The following is a 14773-nucleotide window of genomic DNA, read 5'->3' as shown; positions in this document are numbered from 1 at the left end:
TGAATTAAGCTTGACTATATTGCATTAAAATTACAGACACAATGAAATACTTCACCAAAGTAATTTTTTGAACACAAAGCAATTCATTAGTGCATTCATTGTCGAAAACGTGTTATACGATTTCCTTTTTTTTTCAAGCATCAAATTTTAAATTGCAAACAAATGCTGAAAAGTTATTTTCTTTAAGAAGCTGTTAAAACCAACATTCATACGTGTTATGCATTTTTGACAAAGATGCACAATACGATTTTTAAATTCATGACAATTCATCTACAGACGAATTTGTTTCGCCTTTGGATCTTGGGCCAATTTTACCCATACGAAGTACCCGGCACCGATAATTACAGCAGCCAGAAGAACAAACATTACAAGAAAGAACAAGTTTTGAGCCGTTTCATCTACTTCATCTCCGTCTCTTGTAGTGTCTGCGAGAAAATTAGATGTTCAACACAGAAATCAAGACATAAGCTTATGAAAAAGCATATCCACGATAAGCACCAGTCTTTAAACGATCTTTGTGGCCAAAATTAAGGCTAATCAATAGATCACAGTACGCTAGACCAGCAAGCGGCGTTATACCGATTTAAATATGTTAAGAGATCACGTCAGGTAAGGAGTAAGCTAAAAGCTGAACAAGGACAAGAAAAAAATGAACTTGGTGGGTTTTGAGGCCAAGAATGCATCTCCATGCGATTCATTCATGGAGTTTTGGACAATAACGCGTTTGCATCAAAATAACACAATGGGAACTGAAAGTAGGGAATTGGTTTTAGAGTCATAAAATAACCGTCTATTTTTAACTGCAAAAGTAAAATAACTGTCTACTAAGCAACCGCAGTGATTACGGAGATGAAGTTACAACAGCAGAAAAACTTTTACGGCACTTTATGCGGAGCTATATTTCACTGCACAAAGTTGTCGAAATAGCCTTCCCTACATAGAATCACCAGATGAGCTAAAAAGCATTTAAATTATTGCATTGTTACCTTGCACAAGCAAATACTTGGTAGTTTGTAAGATGTGAACTGGCCCAGCAGAAAGTCTTTGGTTGCGTCCATTGTTGTCAACAGAGCGTCGTCCTACACCTCCACATGTCTGTAATAACTTATATAGCTTTCGACAAGTTCAGTACTTATTTGACATTACATGAACTACAACACATTGAGTTTCTCCTAAACCATTGACTTTATGTAAAAAATACAAAACCGTATTTTTATTTAAATATACTCTAGATTTTTTCGAACAGTCTCGACAAACAGAAATTCTTGTTACAGAGTCTTGTTTTTTCAAGCGAAATATGCTTAAATCAGCTCACCTGTCCAGGGCATTGTCCAGTTGAGTTTTGACAGGCGGTCACGTCGCAGTGGATATAGATAAATTGTTCTGCGTCGGTGAAATTTGCCCACACAAAGCTCATCAGCTTGAACGTTGCAAAGTTGGATTCGTAATTTCGGATCAACATCTTTGCGTCGGCAGCCTCACCTCCACTAGGTGGCGCATCGCATCTATCATTTTAAAATCAAGTTACACGGAATATAGTTTGGAGAGGGACGTGACAAATAAATACTTTAATTAGTAATCCAACGTTAGTAAACTTACCCGCTTTGTACAATCTGGTAACTCGGCAAACCACTGGAGTTTTCAGTGCGCGTCGCCCAACATTCTTCAAGCTGTGAACAAACGTTTTACTTAAGAGACATAGGTTTATTTCGCTTAGTGATTATAACGACACAATTGCACTAAAACAATCACGTAGCCGGAAATAGCTGCGCAACGTTAAAACGTTTTGGAGAGCCAAACAGCAAAGGGCGCGCTTGGTGGATAACGGTTGAACGCGCTGCAGCTACACCAGGCGTTATGTGACTGGGGCTTAGAAAAAGGTGAGGTTGGCGCACTGTTGGTCAACACGACTGGAAGGTTAACGAATGCAGCTTTGAATTGAAACATAATGTGGGACACAACATTATCATGTTTTAAAGTTTTGTGAAAAGTTTGGTACAAACCTAATTAGCACTTTATCTGAAAGCGATGAGATTTGTGCCCAAGCTTTAACTGTTTTAAATTTACTTGGATAATGAAGTCATCGTTGCTTGCTGAAATCTCATCCAGTTTAACTTCAGCAAAAATGCAGTTGGGCACAGTAACTTCCCCGGGCAAGCTCTCGTTAAAATGTTCATTGGCGAAAAGACTTAAAGAGACATCAAAAGTTCCTGTATTTCCAGCCGAAATTTCAACGGATCTGCGAAAAGTTTATTAGATTTAGACAAGAACTACTTACTGAAGATGTTTACATCACAACAATGTATTCAACTGTTTATTCCTTTTTTTTCTTATACCTTTCTTGTGTGTTTTATTTCTACCAGTTTGTCAAAAAACACAATAGCAAATTTTCTTTCCACAACTACACATTTCATCTGTTATATTTATCTTTTTTGTATCCTCGTTATTGTTGTACGTTGAGAAAAGGGAGTTTAAAATGAAACATGATGTAAGTTATTCTTTATCTTTAGAATTACCGATGTTCTGTATGTTATGTCAAACAAAACCCTTATTGCCATATGACATGTGACAGCATGCGTCAAGTAACATATCGTGGTATAGTATCCTTACTCGATTTGTGGTTGGACATTGGAAGACGAGAGAAGTCTATTGGCGTTGAATAGACAAGTCACATTAAGCTTGTTTTGAGGGTCGCGTTGGATCACGGCAGGGGATGGGGCTAGAAATCTCCAGACCAGGAAAGACACCGACACCATATCGTTCTCATTCTGTAAATACATGTCGAAAACTTCCGAAAAACGAAAAGCGCCACAGACGGTAAAAACATGGTGTCACTTCATCACTGAGTGCAAATATCATTACTTCAATCAACAAGGTAATATGTAAAAAAAACATGTCAAGAAATAACCCCTACCGAGACAATTATCGCATGTTACCTTATAGATAGCTTCACACTCGCCCAAGTCAAACACGAACACCGGATCTGACCCAGTGACCTTGCAGTTATCATTGAGTACTGAAAGGGGAGTTTCCCGGTCCAATGCGATGTAAAGTGTGTCACCAAGTTCATAATCAAGTGTTTGTCGTTCTTGGGGTGTTACTCTGCAAAGATTTAATTAATTGGATAATTTTTTGAATCATAAAAAAATCAGTCAGTTACATATCCCTGCTGTCTGAACATAAGAGTAGTTTAATTTAAATTGAGAACATTTTAGTTGATGACTTACACAGATTTAATATTGAGCTACAGTTGCAAGTTTTTTTAAGAGATGTTAGCAAGTAGACGTTAACTTGCTTATTGTGTTTTTTAATGGTCCTGTACAGGGGTGCACAACCTTTTTGCCACAACGGTCGCATCGCAGATCCTTATTTTACCAACGGCCGCCAATTACCGCTTGTTTTTTGTTTAAATACAGTGATGTAAAGAAGGATTGTATCATACATATATACAATCTAATAAAAAATAAAAAAGCCCCGATTATTTTTTTACTTTCCGCACAGTTTTAGCTACACAGTCTGAAGATCTGACTTCACTGTTTATGACATCAGAAACTATATTGTGACGCTTGTGATGCATGTTTTTTTCGCATTGTTAGCACAGGGCAGAAGTACAAAAAACTTAACGCATTTTGATAATGGACTCTTTCGAGAACCAAAAAATCTGTTTAGAGCAGTTTGAAAATCAAAATATTTAGAAAAATAGTTTTATATACGTCATGACCACCAGTACATATATTTTAATCAGCATGTTTACGACCGCACAAACCCGCGGTAGAGCTACTAACACGATACGTTTATCCTGATCCAAAAGTGCTTAATTTTCGATAGGTGGCGTAAAGAGCTGAATTATTTATTTAGCGGCTATAAATGGGTTGGGTTGGGAAATATTTACATAAAACTTTTACATTAGTAACTAATTTTTTGGGTTAGTTTTATTGAATTTTAAGTGCTAATACCTTACCCCAACCCTAATAGCTCTAACCGTTAGCATTTTTTGAGATATACCGTTTTAAATGAAAAAGTGCTCTTTACGCCACCTATCGAAAATTAAGCACTTTTGGATCAGGAGAAACGTATCGTGTTAGTAGTTCTACCCAAACCCGCCTGTGTGGCCGCATGTGGTCGTACGGCCGCAGGCTGTGCACCCCTGATTCAGTATAACCACAACAATTTAAGTCAAAGCAATTGAAACACAAAATCTTTAACTTACGCAATGGTCAAATTTTGTTCCCTGCATTCGACTGAAGGCGGCGGACCTAAAACATACAAACACAAAGTTGTAATATATTCCCTATAAGTGATGGTTGGAAACATCTGTAATGTGGTTCACAGGAATCTTTTGTCCCAGTTTATATACGTTACATCGTTAGGGCAGCATTGTGTGACGGCATCTGTTTATTTTCATGAGTATTTATCTATCTAGGATTCATTCCTTGACTGGTGGGCCAACATGACGATAAGGCCCATACACAAATGTGGGTAGAAGGGTAATGTCCAGAACGATTAATACAATTTTTGAGATGTGGTCTCTTACTAGAGATGTGGTCCTAATTTTATTGCAGCACGGTTGACCTTTACCTAATCATACATGTATTACTACAATACAGGTCTAATAAGTACAAAGTTTTAATGGCATACGATTAGCTGAACAACAAAAGAATTAATTGTCTCGATACTGCCACAAACATTAAGAACACATTTTTGCACTATTTTTTACTTGGAATGAAAAACTTGTTCAATCTTGCTGTTGCATAGGTACCAAATAGGCAGTGTCTAAAAATACCAAGGTAATTAGATTGGGTATTCAAACTCTATCATCCACTACGCGTCGCTAATGTTAAAAGAGGTCCTAAAATGCTGTTGGAAAACTTCTGTAAGCGAAACTTGGTGGAATAGTCAGAAAAGCGTGATACAGAAAACCCGATATTCCCACTTGGGAGCGGCCTGGGTTCGAACCTTGTTAAGAATTAAAAAAATAAAGAAGTTACCTTCAAGATTGACCGTTGCATTAAATCCCATGTGAGTAGAGGAAGAATCAGTGAGGAACAAAAGAGAGAGGATTGTAGCATTAATTTGGAAGTCATGTGCTCCCAGATTCCCATTAAGATTTTGTACATTGTTATTTTCGTCCTTAAACTAGACAATATGTACAAAATATATCATCAAAACCAAAAATCATGGTAATATTTTTACAAGAAAAAAATAAATCGGAAAAAAGTGTTTTTGAGTGTATAAGTATTATCACAAATGCTAAATGTTTTCCATGCGAAATAAAGTTATGGATAAATAGATTCTAATCCAGTGGTTCTCAACTGGTGGTCCATGGACCACTAGTGGTCCACGATTATGTTTTGGGTGGTCCACAGAACGTCCACTAAATTAAGTGATAAACTAGAGATGATTGCATATTATTTATTGAAAGAGTATCAAAGTGTTAGCTGTTAATAAGTTTATCTCACTTCTTAAAAATTGGTTTGAAAGAATTGTTTTTCAAGCCCAAATGGTTGTTTCGTATGCATACTTAAATCTTGCAAAAAGAAATAGTCCACGGTATTATTTTTTCTGGGCCGGAGGTTCATATCGTGAAACGAGTTGAGAACCACTGTTCTAATATATTGTTACACAAATAATGATTTGTTGCAATCCTCAGATTAAAAACACCCTTTACACTGTTACGGCCACCTTACTAAGGTATTATGGGGACTTGTTTAAAAGTAGTCGAAGTAACAGAAAAAAATCAGTTTGTTTTATTTTTATCCTCGATGGGGGGCAACACCTAAATGTGTTATGCTCACAACAAGTCCGCTGTCGGACTGCAATTTTTAATGCAAGTACGGTTGAATCATTTTTTTCACTTAGTACTGCATCAATCACGTGTGCAGTCTCTCGGAATTAATCTCCCACAACATGTTTATTTCTCGAGATTGTTTTTTTGTATTTTTGTCGACCCTAACTTAATCAAGCGTAATGACTTTGGTTCGTAAAGTAGATTGTTTCAAATTCCGCATGTCTAGTTTCATTAACCCAAGTTAATCAAGCGCAATGACTTTGGTTCATCGAGTTCATTGTTTAACTCCCTAGTGTCAAATTTGTTTTCCCCTGAGTTTCTTTAACCGTTGTTTACTCAAGCGCTGGACCTATAAATACCACGCCACAAACTCTGAAATTCATTCTAGTTCTAACCGTTAAAATTCTGGTCAAAGTGCGAATACTATATTCTGTCTTTATTCGCCAACGTATGCGTCGATCGTGAACTTGATGTCCGCTGAAATCGCATAAGTAAGTTATCTGCGTTCGTCTGTTTGTTATGTTGCTTGAAATAAAACTCGTGAAGTAGATACTTAAGTTTGGGCTATAGCAGTTATTAAACCAGGAGTTAGCTTTGCATTCGCTGCAGTACTCAGAACCTAGAACGCAGAAACCTGTTGCGCTAGGCCCTCATTGGCGCCAAGTGAAGCCGTAAAGTTCTAACTGGTTAACAAATTTGTTTATAGGATGTGCTTGCGAGGTAAACTGTTTTAATCTCATGACATTGATGTAAGTAACAGTCAACTCACACGCAGATTGTCAGCATGAGATTCAGTGATGAAAGAGGAAAATTGAAACACCAAGGACGTTCTTGTTTCAAGTTCAAATGTCCACACACAGACAGCTTGGTTTGGGTAATCACTTGGAAAGTTGGGTGACATTAAATTATACATCGTGCCAGTAACATCTTCCCCACACGATTCAGCTGAAATTCAAAAAAGGTATTATTACGTTGAACTTTCATTCGTGTAACTTTAGTATATCTCTTGGATAAGTAGGAGTTTGGGGTCGGGTTCCGTTGGCAAAAAACCTTGCCACATTTAGAAAATCTACTAAAACAAATTACCACACGAGAAAAACATGCTAGCCGTTCGGTGTCGCAAAGAACATACACAAACATTTAAAAAACAATTTGTTTGACAATACTGACAATTAGAGTTATTACGATTTGGGGGAGGTTTCAAATATAATTATAGCAATAAAATCAACCTAATACTTAGTTCCTAACTTGCTGTTTGCGCCACCCATCGAAATTTAGCTAGCGTAGGCCGTCAGGTATAGTCTTAGTAGATTTTTCCAATTCCTTCTGACAAATAGCAACGAATGTGCATCGATCACGTAACTCACAAAAATTGAACACGTGATCAATTCACATTTATTGCTACTTGTCTGTAGGAACTATTTTTCGTGTGTGAGGTAAATTTCAAATTGTTCGAGGTTCAAAAGCTAGTTTACTGTAATTCATTTTATTCCATTTTTCGAACGAACAATTTAAAGAAACAGAACTCCAACACTGCCACATGTGGCGCAATTTCACGTTTTGAACATTAATGGACTTCGTTTGTACTTTTTGGTTAGCTAAAAATGTTTCCCTTATTTCTCCGTGGTACTGAATTAAGCTGGTTTTCGAACCTTTACGTAAGACAATGTATTGGCTTGAAAATTCTAGTTTGCCGTGGAATTCGAACTAACTGCAAAAAAAAAAGCACAAGTGCAAAGATTTTGGTTCGGTTTACAAATCATTATACTGACTTACCATTACTAATAACCAAACCCGCATTAGCCGTGGTGAGGTTCGTCACACAAGTCACATAGACCGATGGAGTTCGAAGTATTGCAAAGGAGAAGCCTCCACCAATTAGGATTCCAGCCAATTTACCTGCGTTGTCATTTCCCTCGTAAATCTGTGTTCAAATGTTTAAGGTGTTGAGGTTTATAGGTGTTCAAGTTTACGGTGTTAAGGTTTAAGGCACCTCACAGTAGTTGTTTTCTGCCAGGTGGGGGGTATAGGCCACCATTCTAGTGGAACCTTGACTTTGAGTAAAACTTCCACTAAATGTGTGGCAATTAGGTGGAATGACTTGTTCATACACATCGATCGTCACATGCGCGACATTGCATTGAGAATCTGCAACTATAAAATTAAACAAAGAATGTAACAAACACGATTTAAAATCATACATAAAAACTGGAATTGAGGTCCCCTTTTGAAAGTTTTATTTCGTTAAATGTCGCCAATAGCACGACATAACAAACCACGTTTGTATTCATCGAAACAAGTAATATTCCATCTCAAGTTACGTGCAAGTTAGGCAAACGGAAGTGTAAACAAGGAAATAAGAAAATTTGTTCTACCATTTTTTTGCAATGAATTATTTTAAAATAAGCACTTCTTTCATTCGGTATTTTTTACTATTAATGTGTTGCTTTATTAAAACTCAAAAGACCATGTTTGAGGTTTAAGGTGTCGCAAAAATTCATTTTAAATTATCCCAATGCAAAAGTCCGCCTATTTGAAAAACACAAATCAGTTTAGTTCGCTCATTGAAAATAAATATGTCAAACACAGGCGTTTTTGCTGGCAATAGTTTTACCAGTTTGTTGGTTGCCATTTGAGTGTGAATTGCACTATAAGCAAACAGTGATGCACAAAACGAGACTCAAAAATCAGCCAAGCAGCCAGATTTTTCCAAATATACTTCACTTGTTATAGTTTTGAGCACAAAACACCTTAAAGAGCCGTTTAGTGAGTTACATTTCTGTAATTTTTGATGTCAACGCAGTGTGCGATATTAAGATGCAGCCTAATGGCGCAAGACTGTTAATAGCAATCCACAACTCGTGAGTGAAACCAGAAAAATATGTTTTTGAATGAAACGTATTTCCAGCGTTTTTTTTTAAGCCTAATGACATGCGAAGGAATTCAAAAAGACCGAAAAGGGTAATAACCGCTGTTTTTACGATATCATCAGGTGCTACAGGAACCTGGTGGTAGCCCCCCGAACAAAGTCAATTTTGGAGAGAAAAAACGCTAGATGCTACCAACCGAGCCGAAACGTCTTGAATGTGAGGAACTGCGTAACGATCAGGCTGGGTAGCTGCATTCAGTTGGTGGTAATCGCCGCAGGGGCGCAACCCACCGGACGACTTCGGAACCATGTGCAGCGGCAAGGCCCATGGACTGGAAGAACGTCTAATAATGCACAGTTGCAGCATGTTGTGAAATTCCCTTTTTACGAGGCCGAGATTCTCGGGAGGGAGACGACGAACGCGAGAGTGCACGGGTGGGCCGTTTGTGGGAATGAAATGCTGAACCAGGTGCTTGGGAAGCGACTTTTAAAAGTGGGGAGTTGTTATTCCTGGGAGCTCGGCCAAGAGTCTAGCATAGACAGCCGTGCCTGCGGAAATTGTTTTAAGGTTTGGCGCTGATTGCGATACCTTGCCAGGTGCAGCACTGGAGAAGGTTTCGAAATTGATAAGGCGGTGGTGCATGAGGTCAACTGAAAGGGAATGTGTCCTCAGAAAATTTTCGGCAAGGACAAATTGCCATTGAAATTTGCCGGAAGGTAAATGCATGGTTACCAGACGTGAACCGAACGTCCGGAAATGGGTGCATTCGCAGCAACGAGGGTTTTTCCTAAAGGTTTGCGGAAGTATGACGCTTATCTCGGCGCCAGTATCAACAAGAAAATTGTGACCTGCTAAGCATTCCAGACAAAGAAACGGTTGCCAATTGCGCCAGCCATCTGCTGTGCCAGTGCACAAGAGTAACGACACTTTATCGCATCGTTACCAAAACGACGATGATAAAAGCAAAGGGACTTGAGTCAGGCACTGTCCGTGGTGAAGTTAATCGAGACTTCCTACCTCGTTTTTTTATGCTGGTCGGAAGAAGCGTGGTGCGCGGAACGTTGGAAAGTGAGAGTTCCGTAGGCGTCTGATTCCCTCACCATATTGCATCAGCTTTGTGGACCAAGAGCCGCGGATCGCTGATTTCCTCTCCGCTCAGGCGTGCGCGGATATACTCTGGCAATCGCTCCAGAAACAGTTGTTCGAGAACAAAACATTGTTTTATATCGCCAAGTATGCAAGCATGTCATCCATTGAAGCGGATGCCATTCTGTCGGCCGAAGGAAGCATGTGAAGTAACCGCATGGCCCTCTGTGGGCGCGAAAGACAAAAGGTATCTACCAAACGTGCCTTGATTCGTTTTGTGCTAGAAAATTAGGTTGTCGCATGGTTTCTAATACGGTTTAAGAAAGTTCAAAAACGTGGGGCTTTGTAATGCAAAACCTTCTGGCCAATCAGCTGCAAACCTCTAATTTTTAAAACAACGAATGACAATGTCAATTGTGACGTTGTCCAATCATATCGTGTTCTATTTGAGAAATCAAAATGTCGCAATGCTACGAGACAATCATTTGTGGTTATTGTACTTTTTGTAGAGGACGCTTATAACGCAACAGCTTTACTCCAGTAAGTGTATGTTTATTATTCATAAAGTAAATTTAACTTTTTAAGCAATTTGCAAGTAAAGACAAGTGAGAATTATTATTTAGATTCAGTTTAAGCCAAAACTGATACGTGGCAGCAAAAAGTCTGATTCACATTATGAAAGTCAATTATTGTTATGGTAAGTTTAATATAAGCAAGTCAGAACCTCCTACTTCTTATTTTTCCTGTACTATTGTAATCTAACTCTTTGTCTGTATCTGTAGGTGAGATGAAAGGAAGCAAATTATTCAGCAGTGTCATAAAGTGAATTGGAAGATGCTGTTTATTGGGTGTTTCCTGGGCTGTTTATTTTGTACGTCGAAATTTTATTTTTCGAAGTGTGAGTACTGTCAATGGTGTAAACGTTATGCGCTAAAAATATATTGCAAAGAGACCATATTTGATGTATTGTGTTTGCTGGAGAGGTCAGTGGGATAAAAACGCAATAAATTATAGCTGATCATATTTAAAATGGTGAAAATTGTCAGGTAACCGAAAAAGGCCCAAAGAAAAAACGAGAAAAGCTGGCAAAGGCCCGCAGATAACCCATACAAAAATTCTTATCTATGATTTTTCTGTGGTCCGGCGTCAAGTTTCATGGCAAGTTAGGTAGATATAGGTTCCTGATATCATTGACTCAGTATCAACTTTTCATCCTACTTTTTCCCCGGGTTTCCATTTCGGGGGAAAAGTCATCGATGGCGGGAGATAATTTTTCTGACTGGGTTAGTGATTGTTTTACTACTACTGTGTCGCTATGTTTATTTGACGAAGCGAAATAAACTCAACTCGACCATTCTACGACAGTTGCAAAATATGACGTCACATTTTGCGCTGCAGTGGCATTTAGTTTTAACAGTAACATTTTTTCTGTTTTATGCTGCAAACCATGATTTTCATATATATACGTATACAATGGATGACATGATTGCATTACATACGTATATATGTGTAGTCATTCGCCATATACAATCTTCAAGACGAATGACTACATTTTTATGTACTTAGATCTAAATAATAAGAACTACACTTAAAACTGGAGACATTTTTTGTTGAAACAAAATTTAAAAACCACTTACCTTTGTGCAGCAAACTCAACGAACAGACAAAAAGAGCAAACTTTTGGAGTCGAAGTGACATTTTTAACGGTTTTGTTAAATTTATTACCTGTTATGTACTATTGTAGCAATCAACATATAAAAACGTAAAATTTATTAATAGTCAATCGCAAATTATAACTTGTGTCCAAGATTGTGTGTATTTGCCTTGTAACCTTAGCGTCTGTGTTTTAGATTTATTTGTTGCCATTTGTTTGTGTGTTGGGATTAGCTAGTCGCTGTTTCCTTTCGTAACTTGTGTGCAGACATTTGTGTATCCTGCTATGCGCCTGTTTGTGTCATTTAGTGTCTCGTCATTATTTCTGGTAAGAATTCGGTACAAGGTGTTTGTGTGCTTTAAAAGTCCTTTTATGTTTCGTTTCGTCTCTTTCTCTCTCTCTTCCGCTGACTTGTATAGTACGTCATACCGTGAATAAAGTCAGATCGCCGCTTTTACAAATCCCCCCCACCCCCCCCAAAAAAATGGTGACGAAGACCTCTGGACATTCTTCTTCTTGTGTGTTTTGTGTGCTTAACGTACGTAGTTTTTTTTTACTAATTTCATGGCCCAGTTCCTATCGTTCTCAAAACGTCCACGTTTCAAGTCTAAACAATCCACGCCGATGTCTTTGCCCGGAAACGAAGGCCGCCCCCCACACTATCAACGAAATATATCAATTTTACATCACAAAACTTTGAATTCTGTTGAGTAAATGCAAATGATTTGGTAGTGCATCAATAATACTAATTGTGCAGTACAAAGGCTCGGATCCAACTTCGTACAATTAAACATTTGCTTTCGGCAGATCATAATGTATTATAATGCTACCTATCTGCTAAATCCCTGTATGTTTCAAGCGGGTTTCCTCATCTACATTATAACACACTATGGCCTATGGGCTTACAGCCGTTAACACCGAAGGCTCCGTAACACAATACAGGTGATTCAAACCGGATAAATACAGTTGTGATGTTTATTATGTAACAATGGCGCTCTATCCAACTGGTCTAAACGCGTATAATGCGTTAAACGCGTATAAAACCCTACGTGAGTCTCTAGCGTTCTTTTCGATACACTGTGTTGAAAGAAGATGCGGGCCAGGGGCGGCTCGTGCGAGGGGGCTGCGGAGCTGCAGCACCCCCAGTATTTTTACTTGACATTCCTATTCCAAGTTGTTATACAAAACAATCTTTACATATAATTTTATGTTTGATCAGTGTATACTAAGAATAACTTTTATGGCATTATGATACCAATAAAAAGCTGTATGGCTAGTTTTTTTGTGTGACAATAATCTGTGAAGTGTCATAGAATATGTTGAAAACGCTGACTGTGACTAAATTTACTTAAATGAAACATGACAATTTTTGTTGTCGAACTGAAATACTTCTACCTTTCTCGACTCATTTATATCTATTTTTTCTATTAATTTTTTTTTCTATATTCCTGTTGTGTTTTACCGTATTTACAACCACTTCGTTTCGAAGCTGTGCCACGTGTGTTTTTGTTTTTCACATTATTACTGAACGTTATTGTGTTTGGCCCGTCGCTGTGCAAGTAAAGAAAATACACAAATGATGCCGTCTGCTCTTTACATTCGTGTACATTATTGCGTAACAAAAATTACGTCACAATGGAGTTGCTAATTAAGATTTGTATTACTTGTTTTTCTTCACAAAACAAATGGCTAGAAAACTAGAAATGTAGCTTTTCAATATATTGCCAACTTATATATGTTCAGTAAAGGCTAAAGTTTGTGGGGGCAGCACCCCCACAAATTTTAGGCACGAGCCGCCACTGATGCGGGCAATGTACATTTATTGAAAATCGTTTAGCAATACCAACAATACCAATGGTGCTTCTCAACTAAAACACTTCGTTCATGTTTCTTATGTACATCAGAACACATTGTGGTCTACTGAGGGCTTACAGGCACAGACTATGGAAATCCGGGTGACACAATAAAGGTTCAAACTGGACCAATACGGTATCGTAGCGTAATCCCGCAACGAAAAGCTTATTAAGTTATTCCTTTTGGTCAACTTTTTTTTTAGACAATTGAGGGGGTACGACCAAGGCGTGGGTGCAGGGTCACTTGTACCGGCTGCTCTGCCTTAAGGGGGTCAATAGAAATAAGATGGTTGCTTTCGCCGATAGCAAGCGTGAAACTCTTTCTTCCATTGAATATCACACGGAAAGGGCCATCGTGAGATGGCGTAAGCGGGGATCTGTGGCCTTCTTTCCGTACGAAAACCTACGGAGTTGAGACCAATGCTGCGGGGTCCGTTGTGCGGACAGGACCATGACGTGACATTGGAGTCGGCACAAGTTGACTCACCGTAGCCTTCAACGATGGGAGAACTGTTTGAGATGAAGGCTTGTGATGTTCGGAGCGAAAAAATTGCCAGAAACGGTGATGGCAGAGCCGTAAACAAATTCAGCCGATGAAGCCTTCAGGTCTATCTTTGGGACTGCCTATTCCAAGCATAACCCATGGTACATCGCTAATCCGATTGGAGCCCGCTAGATGGGCCGTGGGCGCACTTTTCATGTGGCGATTAAAGCATTCTCCCAGGGCATAGCTTGAGGGTGGAACGAGGTTGCGCGGTTCAGTAGAATTCCAAGAAGCTAGGTTAAAACCAAGATTTCTTTCAGTGGTTTCCTTTCCTGTCGAACACAACCAACTTTCCCTAACACGGGGGTTAGTTTTTTTGGTCCCACTCGACTGTTCCCACCAACATTCCCCCAGGCGTGTTTACCCGCAATGCCCCAATCTCCCCTTCTTGTGAGCCCCAGTTACATAACGCATTTTAATAGTGTGTAGCTGCAATGCGTTCAGACATTATCTACCAATTATTCCCTCCGTTTTCTTGCGCTTGATACATCTTAGGCTATCATTTCGCAGCTATTTCCAGCTTAATGTTTGTTTTGGTGCTATTGTGTCGCTGTAGTTTATTTGACGAAGCGAAATAACTCAACTCGACCATTCTACGATATTTACAAAATATGCACTGTAAACCAATTTGGGTAAATCGATCGAGAGAACTTTGGGTACAGCAGCAACACACCCAAATATTTTGGGTAAACTGTTTTGTTGCCCAATGGTTTTTACTAGTGATGTACCGAATCGGCGAAATTTCGATTCGGCCGAAACCGAATATTCGGCGGTTTTGCCGAATAAATTCGGCCGAATCAACCGAATCATTTATGACGTCACGCGAAGTCGTACGGTACGCGTTTGACATGAAAACATAAGTTTATCTACCAGGCAATTAGTGCAGAATGGTTGTGTTTCGTCCTTATTTCAGTTCTGTGGGGTTTAACATTGCCTTAAGCATAATTTCCAACCCGGCAATGAATTACTATTTAGTTG

At 38.8% G+C, this 14773-nt stretch overlaps 1 protein-coding gene and 1 long non-coding RNA gene across 2 annotated transcripts; one reads left to right on the top strand and one right to left on the bottom strand.

Annotated features, from left to right (window-relative positions):
* LOC145204929 (CUB and zona pellucida-like domain-containing protein 1) lies at positions 1-11442 on the bottom strand. Its single transcript, XM_080077542.1, has 13 exons — positions 11382-11442; positions 7782-7942; positions 7565-7712; positions 6558-6733; positions 4989-5136; positions 4211-4256; positions 2937-3102; positions 2611-2768; positions 2068-2239; positions 1600-1670; positions 1316-1505; positions 987-1095; positions 1-425 (listed from the first exon to the last, which is right to left on the bottom strand). Exons 1-13 carry the CDS (start codon positions 11440-11442, stop codon positions 271-273), a joined length of 1761 nt encoding a protein of 586 aa, XP_079933668.1. The 3' UTR covers positions 1-270.
* Positions 6159-12992, top strand: LOC145204930 (uncharacterized). The gene is made up of 5 exons (XR_013853556.1): positions 6159-6279; positions 6564-6749; positions 8781-10284; positions 10527-11027; positions 11392-12992. It is a non-coding gene; the product is annotated as an uncharacterized LOC145204930 (long non-coding RNA).
* Positions 12993-14773: the final 1781 nt, after the last annotated feature.

This window comes from Phallusia mammillata, chromosome 8 (genome assembly GCF_965637545.1).
Source record: "Phallusia mammillata chromosome 8, kaPhaMamm4.hap1.1, whole genome shotgun sequence".
Classification (NCBI taxonomy): domain Eukaryota; kingdom Metazoa; phylum Chordata; class Ascidiacea; order Phlebobranchia; family Ascidiidae; genus Phallusia; species Phallusia mammillata.
This window is presented reverse-complemented; position numbering and strand designations above follow the sequence as displayed.